The sequence below is a fragment of the Oncorhynchus tshawytscha genome, linkage group LG03, assembly GCF_018296145.1.
Source record: "Oncorhynchus tshawytscha isolate Ot180627B linkage group LG03, Otsh_v2.0, whole genome shotgun sequence".
NCBI lineage: Eukaryota > Metazoa > Chordata > Actinopteri > Salmoniformes > Salmonidae > Oncorhynchus > Oncorhynchus tshawytscha.
The window spans coordinates 16,656,964-16,681,789 of record NC_056431.1 but is presented as its reverse complement, the minus strand read 5'-3'; the positions used below and the strand labels follow the sequence as shown (position 1 = coordinate 16,681,789).

Here is a 24,826-nt window from a genome sequence, read left to right as displayed (position 1 = left end):
AGGTACGGTAAATAGGGGTTATGAGAGAAAGGAAGGGGACAGTCAATGTTAGCCCGCAGGCTAATTGTGCTGGGGTATAGTAGTGCCTGTGGCGGTGTGTCCAAGACAGTGATCTGAAACAGGGCTCTATTAGCTCTATGATCAGCTCTGCTCCCATCCAGAGGTTAACTGTCTTGGTCAGACCCTTCATTAGCCTGGGTAATTACTTCAGGCTGCCAAGTACCTGGCACTGCCATGGCAGCACACGGTAAGTGTGTGTGTATGTCAAACCGTGTTCAGCATTCTCTGTGCGCCATTGTGTTAGTTTTGCCTGGTCCAAAAACAACCCTTAATAAGCTCTATACCCCATAAGCAGGTTGTGCTGCTGTGATCCTATGTGGCCTGTTCTAGTACAGGTAGGTCTAGGCTTATCTAGTCTAATCTATTCTAACTTGTCATAGTGTATTGTGTTCTGGGCTGGTCAGGTCTGATGGGTTATTGTGTTATGGTCTACTTAGGGTCTTGTCCAATGACGGACTGGCTATCTGGAGCACTGGGAGTTTTTGGGCCGCTTGATAATTGGGGCCGATGCAAATCAAAATATAAATAATCCCAACCCCTGCTTAAATAAAAATAACCAAGTGCTCTGTGTCTGACTGGCCCAGGCGAGTGGGCTACCGGCCCACTGCAGTTGGGTATTACATCTGTCAGCCTCTCTCTCCCAGCCAATTACTTTTGGTCCAGTCCATTCTAACTTTACCTGAGCCTCGCCCCTTTCCCATCTCTGTTAAGTGGTGACATTTGGATAAATAGTGCAGTGGAGCAAGATGGCCAAACAAAAAGAGAAAAACGTAAAGGTGGTGCTAAAAAGCGGAGAGAGAAGAGGTTGAAGTTCCTTGAGGCTGATGCAGCCAAATGTTTTAAAATAACAAATTATTAATTTGGCGCCGTTACCAGTCAATCATCTCAGCCTAGTGAGCCTGAAGGCACTGGCAGCAGAGAAAAGAGAGAGCAGCCCATTGAGCCTAGCGATACCAGTTCAACTGTTAGTCAAGGTTTGCAGCTGAAGCGGTAAAACAGAAGACAATAGGGATAAGATAAGCAAGGAAGAGACAAGGAAGGTTTTTCATTCTCCGGTGCCTGGGAGGGAGACGGCTTGAAAACTACTGCAGGTACGTCAGAACTCCTGCAGTGTGGCAGACTACGCATTAGATTTTCGCACATAGGCTGCCGAGACTTCCTGGAATCCGGAGGCTCTGTTCGACACCTTCCTCCACGGACTGTCGGATGGATGGATGACCTCGCAGCTTGGGAAATACCACTGGACCTTGATTCCCTCATCGCCTTTTTGAGTAGGATTGATGGGCACCTATGAGAACTGCGGTGTGAGAGGAGGTCGGGCCTCGGGAACACTCGTTCATCTGTTGATGCTGGCGCACGCCCTAAGGAATCCGGAAATCCCCGAAGTATGTATTTCCGAGGAGAGCCGAAAACCCTAGAGGTTCCTCGAGAATCATGGGGACATTATATAGTCACCTACCCTGTTAAGAAACCATTTTCTCTAGTGGGTACAAGTACTGGGAGTCCCCTAATTCCCATCACCCATACACCATTTTTTGTGATTCTGCTGTGGGGAGACCAGTCTAAGACCAGTCTAACCCGTATCTGAATGGGCACTGTGCTATGGGTGACTCTTCCAATTGAGCAATGACTCTGGTGCTGATGAAAGTGTTATGGATGCTACCATGGCTTCTGAATTAGGTATTCCCACTCAAACTCAATCTGTCCCCATGGATGCAAGGGCACTGGACGGCCCCTCAATTAGAAGAGTCACCCATAGTACAGTGCCCGTTCAGATACGGGTTTCAGGAAACCACAGTGAGACCATACAGTTCCTCCTCATCAATTCAGCACATGTTCCTGTTGTTCTGTGATTTTCTTGGCTCCAAAAACACAACCCTGTTATTGACTGGACCACGAGCTCCATCCTGGGTTGGAGCCCGTTTTGTCATTCCCATTGTCTTAAAGCGGCACAGCCATCCCGAGAAGTCCTCCTCGGCATAAGCAAAGCCTCGGATGTCTCTGCCGTTCCCACTAAGTACCATGACCTCCTGGAGGTATTTAGTAAGGCACGTGCTACTTCTCTTCCCCCGCACCGTCCTTATGATTGTGCCATTGATCTCCTCCCCGGCATCACACCACCTCGTGGTCGGCTATATTCTCTATCCGGGTCAGAGACCAAGGCCATGGATGAGTACATTGAGGATTCTCTGGCTACTAGAGGCATCCGTCCGTCTGCATCTCCTGCCGGTGCAGGGTTTTTCTTTGTGGAGAAGAAGGACAAGACCCTGCATCCGTGCATTGACTACCGGGGTCTTAATGATGACTCCTCTCTTCAGCTTTCGAACCTCTCCAGGGGGCCACCATTTTTTACAAGCTGGACCTTCGGAATGCCTACCACCTGGTTCGGATACGCGAAGGAGATGAGTGGAAGACAGCATTTAACACAGCCAGTGGACATTATGGGTACCAGGTCATGCCGTTTGGACTCACAAACGCCACCGCCGTCTTCCAGGCCCTGGTAAACAATGTGCTCCGGGACATGCAAAATTGTTTTGTGTTCGTCTACCTTGATGACATCCTGATTTTTTTTCCCGGTCTGCCCAAGAACACGTTCTCCATGTCAGGCACGTCCTTCAGTGCCTCCTGGAGAACCAGTTGTTAGTGAAAGCCAGGAAGTTTGAGTTCCACCGCTCTACAATCTCCTTTCTGGGATATGTCATCGCTGGTGGAAATGTCCAAATGGACCAAGAAAAGTTGAAAGCTGTGGTAGATTGTCCTCAACCTACGTCCAGAGTGCAGTTACAACGTTTCCTGGGGTTCACTAACTTCTACCACAGTTTCATTCGGGGCTACAGCACCCTGGCGGCCTCCCTCCCTGCACTCACCTCTCCCAAAGTACCGTTCACATGGTCGCCAGCTGTTGACAGAGCCTTTGTGGACCCGAAGCATTGGTTCACCACAGCACCCATCCTCGTCCATCCGGACCCGTCCCATCAATTTGTGGTGGAGGTTGATGCTTCTGATGTTGGAGTGGGGGCCATCCTATCCCAACGATCTGCCCAGGACCAAAAGCTTCACCCCTGTGCCTTCCTGTCCCATCGTCTCAATCCTGCAGAAAGGAACTACGACGTAGGCAACTGAGAACTTCTGGCGGTCAAGATGGCACTGGAAGAGTGGAGGCACTAGCTGGAAGGAGCAGAACAGCCATTTTTGGTTTGGACCTACCATAAAAATGTGGAATATCTCTGTACAGCCAAGCGCCTTAACTCAAAGCAGGCCCGGTGGGCTTTGTTATTTACAAGATTCAACTTCACCATTTCCTACTGCCCAATGTCCAAAAATGTGAAGCCTGACTCCCTCTCCCACCTATACAGTTCCTCTGCCACACCCTCAGTCTCCGAAACCATTCTCCCTACCTCATGCCTTGTTGCTTCTGTGGGTTGGGGTATAGAAACCTTGGTTCGCAAGGTACAACGTTCCCAGCCTGAACCTGAAGGGAGCCCGGCTAACCAGTTGTTTGTCCCAGACTCAGTCTGGTCCCGGGTCCTGGAATGGGCTAATTCCTCCAGGCTGACCTGTCATCCAGGTGCCTGTCGAACCCTAGCCTTCCTCCGACAATGTTTCTGGTGGCCCACAATGGTTCCTGACGTCTCTGCCTTTGTCGCCGCATTCACTGTGTGTGCTCAGAACAAGACGCCACGGCAAGCTCCTTCGGGCCTCCTTCAGCCACTACCTGTTCCTCATCATCCCTGGTCCCATATCTCTCTGGACTTTGTCACTGGGCTTCCTCCGTCTGATGGCAACACCGTCATTCTGACGGTAGTGGATCGCTTCTCCAAGGCCACCCATTTCATCCCTCTCCCCAAACTACCCTCTGCCAAGGAGACGGCCCAGCTCATGGTGCAGCACGTCTTCCGGGTCCATGGACTCCAGGTGGACATTGTCTCCGACCAGGGCCCTCAGTTCTCTCCTCAGTTCTAGAAGGCGTTCCCTAATCTAAAGGCCAGTCAGAGCGAGCTAACCAGGACCTGGAAATCACCCTAAGATGCCTGGTTTCAACAAACCCCACTACCTGAGTATGCCCCGAACACCCTTCCCTGTTCAGCCACGGGACTTCCCAGAGCAAGAGCAGGAAGTCAACGTACACTCGGCCCAGATGTTCGTCCACTGCTGTCGACGTACCTGGAGAAGAGCTTGGGCGGCACTTCTCAAGACCAATTCCAGGTATGGTCAACAAGCGGATCACTGCGGGACTCCAGCTCCCCGCTACCGCATTGGGCAGGGGGTGGTCGGGCCTCGGGAACACACTGGACCTTTCCACACGGGACCTGCCCCTTCGGGTGGAGTCCCGCAGACTGCCCCTCCGTTTCATTGGTCCTTTTCCCATCTCTAGAGTCCTTAGTTCCACTGCTGTCCATCTCTTGTTATCCCCGTACCCTCCGTATTCACCCTACTGCCCATGTATCTAGGATTAAGCCTGTGCCTCACAGCCCTTTGTTTTCAGGCCCATCTCCAGGCCCACCCCTCCTCCCCGTGTCATCGATGGCCATCCGGCATACACGGTAAAATGCCTGCTGGGTGTTTGACCACGTTGCAGGGGTATCCAGTACCTGGTTGACTGGGAGGGTTATGGCCCGGAGTAGAGGTGCTGGGTTCCTGGATCCAGCCTTCATCGCCAACTTTCACCGCCAACACCCCGGTCAACCAGGTATGTGCCCACATAGGATGCAAGATGGCGCCCCTAGAGGGGGCGGTACTGTCACACCCTTGTGCTTGTCTCCACCCCCTCCAGGTGTCGCTTATTAACTTCTTCGAGATAGGGGGCGCTCTTTTAATTTTTGGATAAAAAACGTTCCCGTTTTAAACAAGATATTTTGTCACGAATAGATGCTCGACTATGCATGTAATTGACAGCTTTGGAAAGAAAAAACTCTGATGTTTCCAAAACTGCAAAGATATTATCTGTGAGTGCCCCAGAACTAATGCTACAGGCGAAACCAAGATGAGATTTCATACAGGAAATGGTCCAGATTTTGAATGCCCTGTGTTCCAATGTCTCCTTATATGGCTGTGAATGTGCCAGGAATGAGCCTGCACTTTCTGTCGTTTCCCCAAGGTGTCTGCAGCATTGTGACGTATTTGTAGGCATATCATTGAAAGATTGACCATAAGAGACTACATTTACCAGGTGTCCGCCCGGTGTCCTCCGTCGAATTTAATGCGTAATCTTCAGGTCCATGCGCGTTCCATTTTCTTCAGAGGAGAAACCAAACTGCCACGAATGATTTATCATCGATAGATATGTGAAAAACACCTTGAGAATTGATTCTAAACAACGTTTGCCATGTTTCTGTCGATATTATGGAGTTAATTTGGAAAAAAAGTTTGCGTTGTAATGACTTCATTTTTGGTTTTTTTCTTACCCAAACGTGATGAACAAAACGTAGCGATTTGTCCTACACAAATAATCTTTTTGGAAAAACTGAACATTTGCTATCTAATTGAGAGTCTCCTCATTGAAAACATCTGAAGTTCTTCAAAGGTAAATGATTTTATTTGAATGCTTTTCTTGTTTTTGTGAAAATGTTGCATGCTCAATGCTAAGGTTAAATGCTATGCTAGGCTATCAATACTCTTACACAAATGCTTGTTTAGCTACGGTTCAAAAGCGGTTCAAATATATTTATTTCATTTCATTTGCGATTTTCATGAATAGTTAACGTTGCGTTATGGTAATGAGCTTGAGGCTATAAATAGGATCCCGGATACGGGATTGCTCGTCGCAACAGGTTAACCTGGTGTATTTATCCGTGTGTTTCCTATCTCTCTGTATCAGTTCGTCTTGTTTGTCAAGTCAAACAGCGTTTTTGTGTCTCAGCTCCTGCTTTTCCAGGTCTCTCTTTTCTCGCCCTCCTGGTTTTGACCCTTGCCTGTCCTCACTCTGAGCCCTCCTGCCTGACCACTCTGCCTGCCCCTGACCTCGAGCCTGCATATCGCCTGGTACTGTTTGGACTGACCTGGTTTATGAACTCTCAACCATCTGCCTTCTGTGTCTGCATTTGGGTCTCACCTGGTGCCCTGATAGTATGGTTGTGTCTACAGAGGAGCAGCTGAAAGGAATGGCAAGAGATTTTGAAAAAGTCAAGGCAGCTGCAGACACATTTGTTCAGTGGGCAAACAGGAAGTCGCAGAAACAGGATGAGGAAACAGAGCTGGAGTTAGAGACCACTCTGCCAACGAAAAGGGCTTGAAATAAGAAAACCATGCCTGGAGAGATGGCACAATATGAGACATTTATTGGGGCAGAGAGTGCATACAGGATTGGTGTCCATCTACGATTTCTGAGTAATGGCACTGTGTATGCCAACATGGCTCTTCTGGACTCTAAAAACTTTAGTCAGCTAACATCCAGTGCCAGTGGCCTTCCACAGACAGCCCTTCAAGAACTAAGCAAATGTTTGATCAAATTTGACAGCAGAGCAACGGTGGCCAATTTACAGAGTGAGCTCATTAGTCTGGCAGAACAGTGGACTAGGTTAAAACAATCGGGATTTGAAGAATACACAATCAGGACTATGGAGGATCATGGACCTGAAGGAAATTAAGACGAGGTGGAGATGGTGAACAAGAGCTGTTCATCTTCCAAGGACTGTCCAGTGTGTTGCTACCGTATTCTTAGTCAATACAACTTATTGACGATGCATACCACATCCAGGGTCTTGCTTACAAGTTCCTACTTACCCTGTCAGTAACCCAGGTAGCTTATGAGCGGAGCTTCTCTACTCTGAAATTCATCAAGAGTAGGCTCAGGAGCAATCTATCTCAACAGCACCTGGAGGCTTTTATGCTCATGGCTACTGAGCGAGATGTTTTAATGGCCCTGGACAGTAACCTGGTTATAGATGGCCTTGATGAGAGAAGTAAGCTGCTGCAGAAATTGCTCATTTAAGGAGGTAGGAAATATGTTTATTTTAATTTTATTCTATGACTTGCCTACTCACCAGTCTTTTCACCAACAAATTTCTTCCTGTATTATTTATTTTACTGGTCAGATGGTTCCAGAGATTCTTGCCACCTTCCTGCCAATATGTGCTCCTTCTAGCCAGCAAAACATTCCCCTTATTCTGTTTTACATATATTTTACTAAAATTATTGTTAGAAATATTGTTCAGTAATCTTGTTTACATAAAGTGTGGCGTATCACTGGGGGGGGTTGGTGGGCTGGTCTGAGTCAAAAAGTCCAGGGCCATTTTTCTTTCCTAGTCCGTCCCTGGTCTTATCTAGTTTATTGTGGTCTGGTCTGGCACCGTGTGGCGTGGAAGAGTGGCACAGGAAGTCTCCAGGGGCGTGATGACATTCCTGTAGCACGCACTTCCTGTCCTGGCGGCTCTATTGTTTCAGGGTTTAATGGCCCTGGTCAGGAAGTGAGCAGTGGAACCAAACCAACAAACCTAAGGAGACTAAAAGGGATCTCCCGGGTCGCCCTGGGCTCAGGAGACTTACAAAGGTATAAGGAGGGTCTAAGTGCCCTCCTCCTGGTGAGACTCCATCCTCATCCGGATCCCCTCCAAACAATGGTGCCACACTCAACTTTTAGTGGCACCAAGATATATAACATTTGGTGCAAGACAAGCTGTTGACAACATGAGTGGATGGAAATAAACCAGGATAGCATAACGGCTAGAGGAGTGTAGAGCGGTACAAGGGGGCAAAGCCCAGGCCTGACCCCTGATCCCGGCACCGGGCGGAGCAAACACTGTGACTTTACATACCTTTCATGCCTGATAAGTGCACAGTCACACACACTTCCACTCTCATCTTCAGGCAGTCTGACACTTCCTTTGAACTTCCAACCTCAGGAAGAACTGTTGGTGTAGTGGTTTCACTGTGGACAGCCAGCTCATACCATGACGACTGGGTGAGAGCAAGAGTGAGGCGGAGATAGCAAATAGAATGTCTGTCACACGTCATGGCATACCTATTGGGAACTTTGGATGAAAGCAGGAAGACCAGTGTATGGGCACCCGAAGCTGGAACATTAAATGAGAATCATGTAACAGTATGTACCAGTAAGTACCAGTATGTCACTGTGTACTTCACTCCAAGTGACCGCTCTATGTGTCCATGCAGTCACCATCCCACTGGACAAAAACTGGTTGAATCAACGTTGTTTTCACGTCATTTCAACAAACAACTTTGCAAAAAGTCATCAACTTAAAAGTATTTTGGGAATGTTTGTCTTTTTTTCACCCAATTTTTCACCCAAATCCAATGACATGGTTCAAATGTTGGTTCATTTCTTGTTAGTTGACAATCCAATCAAATGTAAATCAAAATACTTTGAGCAACACTTGTGCCCAGTGGGATATCTATAAGTGAACACTATTGAGATATTATACTTATTTTAGACTGTGGCTACTATCAACCCATTCATAATGAATTTCTGTTTTTCTTCACTTGCCATCATAGACACAGCACACGAAACAAACCCAATACGGCTTTCTTGAAAGGTGGGATGAAATCAGCAAGAGCCTCTTGTATCGCAGCTTAGGCCTGCAGGGATCTGACCAGAAATATGGTATTGTTTATCTGATGACTCAAAAGACAATTTCAAAAGCTTTAGATGGATATGTACTGACACAAACAAACAACACAACAAACAGGTTGGGGAGCCTTGGGAAATGCCCCAGGGAGAAAAGACATGGTCAATTCAACAGTGGAACTGACTTTCAGATCAAAGATGAGATGGTACAAGAGGCCACACCAGAGCTTTGAATTAAAGTTACTCGGAACATTGAGTCCCACCGACTATTGGTTTTATAATAATTTTGCTCATTTCTGTCTGTGGGGGAACCTTGCCTTAGTTCAATATTTCCATCATAGTGTGAACAAACCATTAGGTTTACCCTACCATAAAGACTCCTTATATAAAAGGCTCTGACCACGACAACTATTTAAAATTGGTACAAGACTTCACAAACATTTCCTTGATTCCATCCTGAGATGATAACAGGCCTTATCCCTAACATTTTAACATTGAGGTAAACTACTGTACTCTCTAAATGAATTGTGAGTGCTGAAAATGGTGGAAGACAGGCTAAACAGGGTCAGCTTTCAAAATGTAAAATGCTCTATTCCTATTGAGAGATACAAGAGTCTTGAATTTAGTCCTGTGCTATCTCTCTCTAAGAACAAATGTTGAAGGTTGTGTTGTTTTTTATGACACATCAAGTTCTGACATCATGATTTTCCTCAGCAGGAGATGTACTCAGAGAGTCTGCGTGCATGTGCATGTGTGTGTGTGTGTGTGTGCGTGTGTTCATGCTAGACACCCTGGGAGTTAATCGTCCCAAAATGTGGTAGAGAAGTCTGTGGATTTGTCCCAGGCATGGAACTACCAGCCATGACTAAACTACAATCCAGTGTCTAGTTTAGAGCATTTATTTTCTAAACACTCTTAGAAAAAGGGTTCCAAAAGGGTTCTTTGGCTGTCCCCATAGGATAACCTTTTCTTGGTTCCATATAGAAACCTTTCTGGTTTCAAAGATATTCTACCTGGAACCAAAAGGGTTCTTCAAAAGGTTATTCTATTGGGACAACAGAAGAACGCTTTTAGGTTCTAGATAGCACCTTAATTTCAAGAGTGTACATCTAACATAATACAGAAAACATCCAATTATACAATGTCTAACTATAAAAAGCTTTGTTAGATGTTAAACTAGGATGGGAGTGTGTTCAAAGCTGAACCATTATGGCAGAAGCAGCCTCTGTCCCTCGCAGGACTCCAGACTCCACCTGTGATGAACAGCAGGCCTCACGAAGATAACTCAATGTGTGTGTTGATTCATCTGTGTGTAATCATTCAAACCAACAAATCTAAAACCAACCACAACCATCACCACTACCATCTCCCCCAGGCTCGAAGGCAAACTTATAGGCCTACATGTCTGACTCCCCTCCTTCTCCTTGCCTCTCCAGGATTCCAGGATATTAATTTTTAACTAATGCCAGATGGACTGGGCCGAGGGGGCGGAAAGGGAAAGGCAAGGCTGGGTACGGCCTTGTGGGTAGTTTAGTTCAGCATGGCCACCTTCTGCCTCAGCAACCATAGCGACAGGAGGAGGCGAGCTAGAAGAGATGGAAGCTCCAGGGTCTTGCGTCACCCCTTTTGGGAAGTCCAAGCTATGGGGTGAAGGGGTCATGTCGGGGCAAGGGTGATGTCAACAACCCCACAGAGTTACAGGTCCCTCTTAACACTGGGATAACAAGCTCAACTGCCAAAACTCTCTCGCTCATCAACATTTTCTACAATCTCTACAAAGATCTGCCACCATGAAAGGTAATTGAAAAATCACCCCCTCCCTTTCGCAAGTAGTGTGATGTTCTTAACTGTGTATAGACATTTCTTTATAGACAGGTTATCCCATTGGGATGAATTGAGTGCTCCTATCTCGTCAAGCAATTGGGTGCTGTACATTTCCTCAACTAATGATTAACAACCCAAGCGTTGCTTTTGGATATGCAGTGTATAGCTTTTCTACTCGCATACTGTACTCTCACTAACTTATAGAAGTTATGTAATCACTGGGCATGTGGGTATGTGTAGTGAGAAGGAAAATAACTTTTCTTTGGAAGTGATTATCTTTACTGTATGGCTTTGACAGTAGATAGACTTCCTCATCAATAAGATGAATGGGACTGATACTGAACCACCTGTGAAGCTACACCATCCTTGATTAAAACAGCCCGTTACAAAATATAACTGATTAGCATACCAAGGTGAGGGTGGGGGTGAGGAGAGCAAAGAGAAGGGCAAAATGAAGGTGGAGAAGAGAGGGGGTGGCAAGGGGAGAGCTGTGTCCACATGGGTCCATCATTTTAGTGATACATTTAAGTGATATATTTGCTAACATCAAAGTCCAAATGAAAAATTACTTTCACACTTTTTCTAAGTCACCCCAGAAATGTTAAATTCAGGTCAGGAATGTGTGTGAATATACAGTTAAAGTCGGAAGTTTACATACACTTATGTTGGAGTCGTTAAAACTGTTTTTTCAACCGCTCCACAAATTTCTTGTTAACAAACTATAGTTTTGGCAAGTCGGTTAGGACATCTACTTCGTGCATGACACAAGTAATTTTTCCAACAATTGTTTACAGACAGATTATTTCACTTATAATTGTCACGCCCTGGTCAAAGTATTTTGTGTTTATCTTTATGTATTTGGTCAGGCCAGGGTGTGGCATGGGGTTTTTGTAATTGTGGTGTGTTTGTCTTGGGGTTTTGGTGGTGGTATTGGGATTGTAGCTTAGTGGGTTGTCTAGCAAGGTCTATGGCTGTCTGGAGTGGTTCTCAATCAGAGGCAGGTGCTTATCGTTGTCTCTGATTGGGAACCATATTTAGGCAGCCATATTCTTTGAGTTTGTCATGGGTGATTGTCCTTAGTGTCCTATGTGTACTCTCTGTTAGTTTGCACCAGATAGGCTGTTTCGGTTTCGTTTATTGTTTTGTGTAGTGTTCGTGTTTTCTTTGTTGTATTAAACATGGATCGCAATCGACACGCTGCAGTTTGGTCCGACTCTCCTTCATCACCACTAGAAAACCGTTACAATAATTCACTGTATCACAATTCCAGTAGGTCAGAAGTTTACTGTGACTTTAAACAGCTTAGAAAATTTCAGAAATGATGTCATAGCTTTAGAAGCGTCTGATAGGCTAATTGACATCATTTGAGTCAATTGGAGGTATACCTGTGGATGTATTTCAAGGCCTACCTTCAAACACAGTGCCTCTTTGCTTGACATCATGGGAAGATCAAAAGAAATCAGCCAAGACCTCAGAAAAAAAAATTGTGGACCTCCACAAGTCTGCTTCATCCTTGGGAGCAATTTCCAAATGCCTGAAGGTACCACGTTCATCTGTACAAACAATAGTACACAAGTATAAACAGACCACGCAGCAGTAATACTGCTCAGAAAGGAGACGCGTTCTGTCTCCTCAAGATGAACGTACTTTTGTGTGAAAAGTGCAAATCAATCCCAGAACAACAGCAAAGGACATTGTGAAGATGCTGGAGGAAACGGGTACAAAAGTATCTACATCCAGAGTAAAACGAGTCCTATATCGACATAACCTGAAAGGCCGCTCAGCAAGGAAGAAGCCACTGCTCCAAAACCGTCATAAAAAAGCCAGACTACGGATTGCAACTGCACATGGGGACAAATCGTAAATGTCCTCTGGTCTGATGAATTAAAAATAGAACTGTTTGGCCATAATAACCATCGTTATGTGTGGAGGAAAAAGGGGGAAGCTTGCAAGCCAAAGAACACCATCCCAACCGTGAAGCACGGGGGTGGCAGCATCATGTTGTGGGGGTGCATTGCTGCAGGAAGGACTGGTGCACTTAACAAAATAAATGGCATCATGAGAAAGGAAAATTACGTGGATATATTGAAGCAACATCTCAAGACATCAGTCAGGAAGTTAAAAGCTTGGTCGCAAATGGGTCTTCCAAATGGACAATGACCCCAAGCATACTTCCAAAGTTGTGGCAAAATGGCTTAAGGACAACAAAGTCAAGGTATTGGAGTAGCCATCACAACGCTCTGACCTCAATCCTATATGAAAATGTGTGGGCAGAACTGAAAAGGCGTGTGTGAGCAAGGAGGCCTACAAACGTGGCTCAGTTACACCAGCTCTGTCAGGAGGAATGGGCCAAAATTCACCCAAATTATTGTGGGAAGCTTGTGGAAGGCTATCCGAAACGTTTGACCCAAGTTAAACAATTTAAAGGCTATGCTACCAAATACTAATTGAGTGTATGTAAACTTCTGACCCACTGGGAATGTGATGAAAGAAATAAAAGCTGAAATAAATCATTCTCTCTACTATTATTTTGACATTTCACATTCTTAAAATAAAGTAGTGATCCTAACTGGCCTAAAACAGGGAGGTTTTACTAGGATTAAATGTCAGGAATTGTGAAAAACTGAGTTTAAATGTATTTGGTTAAGGGGTATGTAAACTTCTGACTTCAACTGTAGGTTGATAAACGCCCCATTCACATGATTCCATGGCTTGTGTAATTAACTGATTGAAATTAAACAAGAACCAATCTGGTCTTTCATAATACAAAATATTGTGAAAAAAGGTTACGACATTGATACATTTCTTGTGTTCTGTCCAACCATTTCATCAAAGTAGATAAAAAATGCAGACTTTGCCAAATGTTTTTGGCTGTTGCTCTTTTTGTGTGCAGTCAATTGGGTTGCTTGATAGCGATGGCAGACACACACACACACACACAATATGGGGAAGATTACTACTCCAGATGTTAAAAACAGCTAACCAAACAGAGCTGTCCTGAAATAAACGCTGCTCCTTCCACACACAGCATTCATTTATTGATTAGTCTATGTAGGCTTACCTCTTCAGAGGAGAACTACTCCTACTGTAGCCTATGTGAAATGGCGTTTAATTCGTGACGCTACGAGCTCTGAAACCTTGAAGTAGTTGTTTTGCTTTTCCTGCAAGGGCCCACGGCTTTTGTGGAGCGATAGGTAACGATGCTTCCTGGGTGACAGTTGTCGATGTGTTCATAGGGTCCCTGGTTCGAGCCCAAGTTGGGATAAGCAGAGGAACGGAAGCTACACTGTTACACTACTAATACAGAGACAGCGATTTGTTATTCCCAGAAAAACTTTTTCTGACAGGAAATAACATTTACAGGTTCATTTTAAGGAATTAACACCAAAATAATTGACAAGAAGTGCAGTCAACTGTGTGAATCCACTCATAAAATATGTATGACCAGTGGACTGAAGGAAATCCTTCACAAGATTCAACTCTTCCTTTCTTTATAAGATTATCTCATAAAAACATGATCAATTATTGTAATTATGGTCATGGTTATTGCATCTGATAAATGCTGTGCTCGTGAAAGGACTTGGGTGAAACAAAAGGCAGATTTTTTGTTGTTGTTGACATTTCAGCAAATGGCCCCTTATTAAATTTCACACACCATGTACACCCACCCAGTCCACCGGGCTTAGCTCTTCTGCAAGTTATATGATGAGTTACCAATGTTGAGTTATTTAAACCCTTAAACTTGATCAATATTCAATACACCACCATCTCCATCCTGCTCCCTGCAGTGCAGCAGTGAGGATCCTATTTTGAAAGGAGCTAGAACAAGGGATCAAAGTGCTCAATCAGCAAATGGGCTTTCTGAGCACATTTGTAGTGATCCTATAAAATCAGTTTTATTAAATTTTTTTGCCCATTTTGTTTTACCTATTTTCAGGTTTTCGTTTTCAAAATATTGTTTTTGTTATACAAAAACAACAACTCCTCATGAGGGGCCGCCGGTTGCTCACGGGTCTGCACACCCACATCCATGTGTAACAAGTTGAGATAGCTCGCCGCTAAACTAATTTAGCAATCTAAAATAACTTTAGTTGACATGGGCTAATTAACTGACTATCAGTGACGGACAAATAGGGTTGCAAAGGGTCGGAAACTTTGCGGTAAATTTCTGGAAATGTTCCATGGGAGCCCTGTAATTTGGGGAATTTTGATTAAATTCATCAAAAAAGTTAGCTTATAACAGTAAACCTTTTTTGTGGGATAGACAAGGCACTTCTAGGTCTGGTGGCATATTTTTGTTAAACTATCCCCAATTCAATGGAATTGCAACCCTCTGCATGCACAGTGCATTCTTCCATCACATGTACAGCTGATTCTCAAGATCCTGCACAATAATGAGATGCTATTGAGCCCACACTACTACACTGTCTGAGCCAAGGACTACATGCTTTCTGGTAAGTTTTGATTACAATACTGGGTGGGGTGAATATATTTTATATGACATACATTATTTTTTTGTTAACTAGCGAATAGTATCCTACAGCAAAGTGTGTTTAAATAATTTCTAACTTGTTAACAATTTCTGATAGTTAGTTTTTGCTACCATGTGTGTTTTAGCTTGCAACTTGAGGAGTGTTAATTCACCTGTTTACATATATGTTTCATTTTAAAACATTTATCTTACAAAGGAGTTGTTTAATCTAACTGCTTAACTATTTTTGTTTGTTTTACTCGTTTTTTTTCCAATCTTTACGGGAAAATGTGTGGAGACATTTCACTGCAGCTAACGTAGAATGAAAAGCTGTGTACATTTTCAAATACTGTGCCAAATCATATGAGAAGAATGCAACGAAGATGCAGAATCATCTGGCCAAGTGCATAAAGTATCCTCAGCGTTCACAACAAGCAACCTCTGACAAAGGTCCCTCTACTTCTATTCGAGGTGAAAATGATGAATCAGACACCTTATCCATAGCAACAGCTCATGGTCCTCCTGGAATCAGAAGTATTTTTGACTCAATGGAGGAACGTAGTCAGAGAAATGCTGATGAATGTCTTGCTCGAGCTGTGTACGCAACTGGTTCACCTCTGATGCTCACAGGCAATGTGTATTGGAAGAGATATCTGAATGTTCTTCGCCCAGCATACACCCCTCCAACCAGACATGCTTTATCTTCTCATTTGCTGGATGCAGAGTTCAACAGAGCTCAAGTGAAGGTCAAGCAAATCATACAGAAAACAGACTGTATTGCAATCATCTCTGATGGGTGGTCGAATGTTTGTGGGCAAGGAATAATTAACTACATCATCTCCACCCCTCAACGAGTATTCTACAAGAGCACAAACACAAGGGACAACAGACACACGGGTCTCTACATTGCAGATGAGCTGAAGGCAGTCATCAATGACCTTGGACCACAGAAGGTATTTGACAGAATGCACTGGTGACAGAATGCTGTGAACATGAAGGCTGCTTGGTCTAAAGTGGAGGAGTCCTACCCTAACATCACACCCATTGGCTGTGCTGCTCATGCATTGAATCTGCTCCTCAAGGACATCATGGCACTGAAAACAATGAATACACTCTACAAGAGAGCCAATGAAATGGTTAGGTATGTGAAGGGTCATGAAGTTATAGCAACAATCTACCTCACCAAGCAAAGTGAGAAGAATAAGAACACCACATTGAAGCTGCCGGGCAACACCTATTGGGGTGGTGTTATCATCATGTTTGACAGTCTCCTGGAGGACAAGAAGTCTCTCCAAGAAATGGCCATATCACAGTCTGCCGAAGAGGATCCTCCTGGATGATGCACTTTGGGAGAGAGTGGTAAGCAGCCTGAAACTCCTGAAACCTATAGCAGTAGTCATTGCACAGATTGAGGGAGACAATGCCATCCTGTCTGATGTTCAGACTCTCCTTGCAGATGTAAGAGAAGAAAAAATCCGTACTGCCCTGCCCACTTTACTGTTGCTCCAAGCAGAGGAAACTGCAGTTCTGAAATACATCAAAAAGCGTGAAGACTTCTGCCTGAAGCCCATACATGCCACAGCGTACACGTTGGACCCCAAGTATGCTGGCAAGAGATCAACAAGGCCTATGGTGTCATCACTACCATCTCTCGCCACCTTGGCCTGGATGAGGGCAAGGTTCTTGGCGGTCTGGCGAAGTACACTTCTAAGCAAGGGCTTTGGGATGGAGATGCAATATGGCAGTCGTGCCAACATATCTCATCAGCCACCTGGTGGAAGGGACTTTGTGGATCTGAGGCTCTTTCCCCTGTTGCCTTAATCATCCTCCAAATCCCACCAACATCAGCCGCCTCAGAACGCAACTGGTCCTTGTTTGGGAACACACACACCTAAAGCACGCAATAGGCGGACCAATACAAGGGTTGAAAAATTGGTGGCCATCTGGGCAAATGTGAGGCTTTTTGAGCCTGACAACGAGCCATCCTCAACAAGGTTGGAAAGTGACAGTGAAGATGAGGCCTCAGAGTCTGATGTTCAAGAGGTGAACATTGAGGGGGTCCAGGGAGAAGACACGGAAGCCTGAGAGGAAGACAACCAAAGCTTTAGTTTCTAGACTATCATTTGACAGAATAGTCAACTAATTTAATTAAAGTTCAATATGTAACTAAATTGTTTTTAAAATGTCTATTTGAAGAATTCAATCATTTGCAATTATGTCTACTTATGATAAGGTAAATTGTTTATGTTTCTGTCTCCATATGATATGGTAAATATATCCAATGCAAAAAACATCTACATTTAAATGGTATTTATATTATCGTTAATTCCCAATACATCCCACAGAAAATTTCCACCTCTGAATATTATGTACTACCCTACTAACAAAACAAGAGAAAAACTGCTGATCCACAACCATATTTTGAAATTGCACCTTGTATATTCTAGTATTCTAACTCACAACAGAAAGTTGAGACCTCGACCTATCCCTGTTCTAAAACCACAACAATGCTTAAACCACATGAGGAGACCACTTTAAAGGTCTGTGGAAAATCTAAGACATTTTCATTTTTGGGTGTAGACACACACACACACACAAGGAGATATGAGAGACCACACTTTCAGTCTTTTCTCCTGGATTATTGTTAAGGCCCCTGAAGCAATAATGAAACCAGTCCAAAACAATACAAGCCATGTTCTTTTTCAGTAAAAGGGGCAATTGGGTGAAGCAACAGTTGTTGAGACAATGAATGCACCCAAACAACAGACTGAGGTCCCTGCAGCACGCAAACCGTCTCTGGTGTCATTTCCTCAACATAATTGTGTGCGTATTTATTTATTGCTCCCAGGGGGTGGTGAGGTGGGGGAACATATTGTGAAAGGCTTCCTCTCTCTTGATGAGTGCTGAGGAAAAGGTCACAGCACTGCTGGTGAGTGTGACAGATGTGTGTCTATGTGTTACGGTGGGCTGGGGAGGCTGTTACAATATATTTTCGCACCACACACACATTTTTTTTTTTGCACATTGAGCACTCCTGACCCTCACTCTCTCCAACCATAGCGTGAGATCGGTGTTGGTGTTGTTGCGGTATTACTTGTCTCTGAGCTGAGAAGAGCAATGCATAAAATCTGAATATAAAGCAGGTCTGTCTGATCCTCAAACCATCTTCTGTTCTGAAACAAACTGACAACCACCACAACAACATGTAAATCAACTGCTGATTGTGTGCTCTGACAGAATAGAGTTACAATCAGGAACATAATCAGGAAGTATTTTTGTACTCTCATATACTGTGTAGGCTAACCCAAATGTTCCACTTGCTACTTTTCTTAAGTCATATTTCCACTATAAATCGTCCATGGATATTCTTTTAAATGGAGTTGTACAAATGGCTGTTTCAAGCATTGGAGATTTGCTGATAAATAAATGGGAGTTTAGTTTATTTTGATTCCTAACTGGGCCATGGCAGAGGTTATATTCAGGAAACAGCCTTTTTACCAAATTATTATTTATATTTTACACCGGTCCCAATCTAATGAAACATTGCATCCCTTACGATGGCTTTTTCCCAGGCAGGTGTATGAGCAATAAAAAACACATGTCTACGAAGGTTTTTGGGTTAAACATTTCCCGACTGTGAATGCTAAATAGACACTTTAAAGTGGGAATCAGTAGTTTAAAAAATAAAGAATCTCTGTTTCGGTAAAAATCTGAGGGATGGGCCTGGAGAAATCTAACCACTCTCAAATTCATAGACAGAGCTATGGATGCCAGGACTGACCATCCATGATATTAAAATAATAGATTTAACCATGTTTTGCAGCTATATAGTTTATATTTACTTTGTTTACAAATACTGGAGTAAAACAAGCTTGTATTTTGGGTTCTGATGAGGTATGGCAGTTGAACTAAGCTCATGAGGCATTTATAAGTTATATTCTTCAAGAATCAATGGGTACATATAATTCATGTATAATTCCAAACATGGATGTAGCAACTGCAGATTGCCCCTTTAACCTAAATACATAAAACAACTCATAAGTTCTGCGCACACAGGTCAACTGCACTCCATCAAAATGCATGGCTTAGTGTGGCCATTCTACCAGATCTCAGTTAGAAAACCTTAACCAAAAGCCATAATCAATCACACCATGATGCCTGTGAATTTGGAATAAGCCAAAGACAACAGTCTTCTGGCGCTCCATAAAGTACACATTTGGATCCATGTAACCAAAACAACGAAGTTCACAGTGTGAAAACAAAAAGAAACATGGTAAGTCACGCATGCTTTCTTGTTGAACAGAAATACTCATATTTAGTACTTGTTCCAGGACATGGATTACTTCTGTTTTATTTGAACAAATCCCTAATTTGACTAAGTCCATAATTTGCTCACCTCTGGTTAGATATGATGAACTGCAGACCAACAAAAAGCAAAGGGCCAGGGTAATTAGCCCAATGACAGAGTCGGTTTAGCAGGAAATACCTACAGATCTGATATGTTGACTGCAGCTCCCTTATAATGTCGCAGGGCTCTTGACCTCTGTTAATATATGTCTTCTCTGGAGATGTTTTTATACCCGTGTGGGAACGGGAGAGGGAAGCTCATAGAGAACCAATCGAGAGGCTTATCTATCTATTTGTTGACTCACTTGACTTTGCAAAGAAAGTGATAGATTGGAGTAGCAATGGATTATATTTGCTTTGTACTCACTGTGTCCATTTCCTCAAAGGCAGCAGAAGGGTAAACTGAACCAAAATACAGTGAAAACAATTTGAGGGGTTTCATAAAACTGCTGTATCATCTAATGACGCCGATCTTATTATCTCTGTCTGTCCTGAGGACAGGCCATTTGCAGCAGTGAGTTGTCTGATCTGCACAGCATCGATTGAGCTCATAATTCTTGCTCAGGCTGCCAGGGCATCCATGCCCTGCAGCAAGGATCAAAAGCTAATATCCACGCTTAACAAGCCCTGCTGCTAAGAATCATTCAGAGGGCAGGAGCCATCAAATATCATAGGTAATAAGTGAAACACATACACACACACAATCTTAAATATGAAAACAAGCACATACAGTTTAGCTATTTTTGTACAGCTGTGTCAACAAAGAAATCTATGTCATGAGGGCTTAGGCTGAATAAATAACATGCTCCAAGAAGGTTCTTTTCAGGCTGTTCTTAGGCTGACAAGCCTAACCATAATGAAATAAGTTCCAGACAGAAATTAAAACGAAAAGACACCGTGCCAACCCACTGAACATTAACAGATTTGCTCTCACAATAGTGAGAGTATACAAAGCTGTGAATAAAGTGTAGTGTATATAGGGGACCCACCTCGGCCATCTTGCTTGATGTTGTGGAGCAGGTCAGAGTAGTTGACTGGTCCAGTGTTCTCCTCAAACACCAGGTCCACTGAGGTGATGTTGTTCAAGTGCAGCTCTGTGTAGAGGCCCTCCACAGCGAAGTAGCACGGTCGGTCGTCCTTCTTGTTGTCACTGAACATGAGCAGCACCTGCTCCTTCCACTCAAAGTGCTTGCAGATATGGAGGCCGAACTTGCCCAGCTTCTTGTGCGTGGGGCCCGTGTTGGTGATGGACGGGTACATGTTGATTCCGTTGAAGCCCACGGCTGGGGCGCCCGCCGTTACCATGGGGATGTCCCAGTGGGTGGTGAAGAGGCCCACTGGGGAGGAGGTGTAGTCACAGCCCGGCCCAATGAAAGCCCAGGGGTCGTGGGCGAACTTGAGGTCAACAGCCATGAGTGGGGCGATGGACTCAGAGCAGATGCCCTCCTCGTTCTCGCTGTTCTTAAACACGTAACCCAGGTGGTGGCCAGGGAGGAGCGCTGGGTCAGTGTTGATGGTGTCAATGGCTCGTTCCAGAGCTGGACCCACACGGGGCCATGCCCAGGGGTAGGCAGTGTTTCTCTGTGGTAGGATGATGGCCAGCGTGATGTTCCGGTGCTGCCGATGGTCCCGGTGCTCTCTGGGGCGTCGGTGTGAATCACGGTGCCGGGAGGACCTGCCAGACTGGACCCACTGGAGACAGGCACCCAGCAGCAGAAGAAAAACCAGCAACAGTTTCTCTCCCTGTATCCTCATCCTGTTAGGCTGTTGAATAATGTCCTTGTGAATTATTTATCCTGTTGAGCTTAAGAGGGAGACATAGGGAGACTATTGTACACACACACAGACACACACACACACAAAAGGCTCAGTTTGGAGTCTCTTCATGTCTGTTCAACTCTGTTCAAAGAGCTGTTTTTCTTCGTCACAGCTGAATTCCCTCAAACTATTTTTCTTCATGTCACGTTTGAGTGGCCTTTGCACTACCATGTTATAGAACATATATGAGAGGGTGACTCCCTTATACCAGACTGGAGTTACTGAGTTACTGGGCAGTTCTGTCCCCTCAAATCAGATTTATACTCAGGAGTTGAGAATATAAACGGAATAATTAACCATGCATCAAAGAATGTCAACATGTGTGACAAAATACTTGTCACAGCTCCCTTTAGTAAGTTATGGTGAAGGTGAACTTTCCTAGACAACATGTTGCCTCTATCAAACTGGTAGACCATTAAGCTTGCACCTGACAGGATATGCAGTGATTTAATTGTTTAACTGCACTTGTTGAGATTTGTTTGGCATCAAAGCCCGGTACACCAACAAATACCTAAACAATGGAGCAATAATCGAAAGTGCTTTGCATGGCATTTTCAAATGCATGTAGGCTAGATAGAGCAGTGTTCAGTCTGAGGGCAATTACTTTTATTCATTTCAAGCTATAGGCTAACGTTACATCTTGTTTATAAAGTATTTTATCAAAAACAAAAACAATTGAGTCATAGGGCGTTTAGGGTTATGATAATCTCATGTCTGAAATCAGATAAAGGATTTTTCTAGTAGATAACAAACATTTAGAACTTCTAAATGTATACATAACAAAACCTTAAAACGTTATAAATCAAATCAAATCAAATTTATTTATATAGCCCTTCGTACATCAGCTGATATCTCAAAGTGCTGTACAGAAACCCAGCCTAAAACCCCAAACAGCAAGCAATGCAGGTGTAGAAGCTCCTATAAGGAGGGTATACCTGTTTGTTTGTTTTCCAGCTAACGTTATTAGCCTTATATTAGGCCTAAAGATTTGTTCTCACATCATAGCCTAACGTTACACTCAAAAGTCATTTTGGAGTACATGTGGTGCACTGTCTGGCTGTAGGCGATATAATTTAACATGGATTAAAATGTGTTGCAGCTACAAAAACACATTTGACATTTGCCTAAATATAATACAATTACCTTAAATTGAGTTTACTCCCTCCATGTCAAGCTCCGGTTTATGCCGACGTCTTGGCATCTGTGACTGTCAGTGACTGAGGTGAAATATCAGCTGGGAGGCTCGAGCTGTGTGTGGGCAGAGGAGCTGATGGGTAAGCGAAACCCGCGAAAAGGCAACGCGTGGTTCACGAAAGCGGGGGATATCGGTAAAAAAAAACATCAATGAAGTTTTTCCTTTTAGTGCGCACAAAGAAACCAGAATAAAATAAATAGGAGAATCAACAGAATGAATGCACAGCCACAGTCAGTCATTTGAGAGGTACTAGCTCCCACCTCTTATTATCAAAGAAAACAGACTGGACAAAGTTGGCGTTGGCTTTCCTGATTCAAATATTTTAGGCTAAGCAAAGACAGTCCTTGATTATTTGCTGTGTCAGACAAAGTAGCATATCTCTGCAGAAAATGTGCCTGTTGTTTCATAGTTGTAGCATGAGAAATTTTTGTCTGAATTAGAACATATTCCATGGAAAGGCTAGCAAAGTACCAGCACTGCTCAGCACCTTTAGCTGTGTTCCAGGTCCACAACTCAGGGAAGCTGATTCTATGCCTGCATGGGTCAGCTGTTGAACTCCAGGGTCAGGAAATCCCACGGCATCAGGTAAAGAACACGAGATGACAACTGCCGTCACACACCAAGAAAATTCTCTACAGCCACAGGTCAAAGAAACATGCACACACATACTCTGCCTCCCTTCGTCTGGTCTGAGGGTGTGTCCGGCTCCTCACACAGCTGTATATCCCTGTGTCTGTGTGTGTATGTCTGGTTTCATGCCAGTATCCCTTGTACTCTGTATATTTCAGTGTTACGCTGGATAGCTTGAGGCTATCCATATGAGGCTAAGTTCCAAATGAGGCAGCCTTGGCCAGTCGGGGGGTAGAGACTGACTGTCTGGCGCTGGAACAGTGTGTATGTGCTTGCATGAAAGTGTGTGTGTGTTCATCTCGTGGTGGCGTTTTACTCATTCATGCACAGGTGTAGGCTTTCGTTTCCACTGGAGCGGGAGGGAAGGAGAGAGAATGCGAGAAATGAGGAGTGGATCTAATACAAATATTTATTCTCTCAAGCAATTAGCACAGTGGTAAATAATTCTACCACAGAGGAGCTGTATTTAAAAGCATGTCCAACAGTCTATGTTGAGAGAAATGTTACCAGTTGTTGAGTGCATGCATCTTTCTCATAAAATATAGGGGGTTGAACATGTATATCAGGTTACACACACAGTAGGTTTACGTGGACAGTAATACTTCTATATTGAACTGATTATGGCAGTAGGCAGATTATGCAATAGTAATTTAAACACATTACTCTGTTTATCTTAATCGGCGTAAAGTCAAAACCTAAGTAAGCATACACCAATTAAAACACCAGCAATCTTTCGAATTATGTAGGCCTAAACACCGACGTTCCAGCTGTGTATTTGATCTGCGGATGTGCTAGCACCAACCGAGAGAGCCTCCCTCTTTGAAATGAGTTCGAAACAACTGAATGTATCCGTTTAGTAGTTTTCACAAACAAACGTTATATGCCCGAACTCAGAATCAAAAATGCTTTCCAAAAATAGCACAGTCACAATGGTAGAACATTTCTTTTGATTGCCGATCTTCTGCATTTATCAGAGTGTCATCAGGTAGCCTGATTTTAGATGTGTCCATGTAAATAGGATTATTAGGGAAAATCGTTCTTCTTGCAAAGCATATAGGTTAATTAACGTTTTAATCGAACTGTTATATTAATCTGACTATCCAAAATAATGTCATTATTGTGTGCAGGTAACCATACTCATAAAGTGAGCGAATATTTTTTTCTGATTCAATTGTTTGTGACATGTGAAGGCAATGGTCAGGGCCGCCAACTACTGCATTTGGGGCCAGGGGCAACGACCTCCAGGGGCCCACAGAGAGGGTCAGAAAATCAGATAACTTCCTGCATTTCAACACATATTGCCATGGTGCAGAGATATTTGTTTTGTTTTAAAGCACTTTCCCGTTGCCACGGGGCAGGAGGAAAATTTGCTGTTTTACAGCTCATCTCATGCTTTTGTTTACATTTTGCCTTTAGGCTGAGTCAAAATGTTGCAATTTTAAAGCTAATTTCCTGCAATGCTACACATTTTTCAATCATATGCTATCTGGGGGCCCCTGACACTGGAGGCCGGGCCCCCCGGGGTACGTGCTCTGCACGCCCGTTCGGTAATCCGGCCCTGATCTTTGGAGGCATGATCTATTCCTGGTCAAACTGCCACTGAGCTGAATCCCTCATCTTGGGATCATTGCGGCTATTAGCTTTAAAACTGAAACATGTTCTCTCAGCCTCAGGTAGCCTAGCAGGTTAAGACATTGGGCCAGACGCTGGTTCCAATCCCTGAGCCGGTAAAGTGGGAAAATCTGCTGTTCTGCCCTTGAGCAAAGCAGTTAACTGCTCCATGGGTGCCGATGAAGTGGATGTCAATTAAGAACGCCCCTCGCACCTCTCTGATTCAGAGGGGTTGGGTTAAGTGCAGAAGACACATTTCGGTTAAATGCATTCACTTGTGCAACTAACTACCTATCCCCCTTTCCCTATTTTGTGCATGTCAAGTCATAACTCTCACTCGTGTAAA

General features: G+C 44.0%; 1 protein-coding gene across 3 annotated transcripts in view; it reads right to left on the bottom strand.

The window, feature by feature from the left end:
* The window catches only part of LOC112228706 (atrial natriuretic peptide receptor 1-like), a 59,715-nt gene extending 36,621 nt beyond the window's left edge, over nucleotides 1–23,094 (bottom strand). The window contains exons 1-2 of one of the 3 annotated variants that reach the window (XM_042310883.1): nucleotides 22,188–23,094; nucleotides 20,216–21,053 (exon numbers count right to left, since the gene is read on the bottom strand). In XM_042310883.1, coding sequence (XP_042166817.1) covers nucleotides 20,216–20,981 — 766 coding nt within the window. In that variant the 5' untranslated portion in view covers nucleotides 20,982–21,053; nucleotides 22,188–23,094. The remainder of the gene's footprint in view (nucleotides 1–20,215; nucleotides 21,054–22,187) is intronic. The other 2 variants (XM_042310885.1, XM_042310887.1) reach the window with 2 other exon arrangements.
* Nucleotides 23,095–24,826: the final 1,732 nt, after the last annotated feature.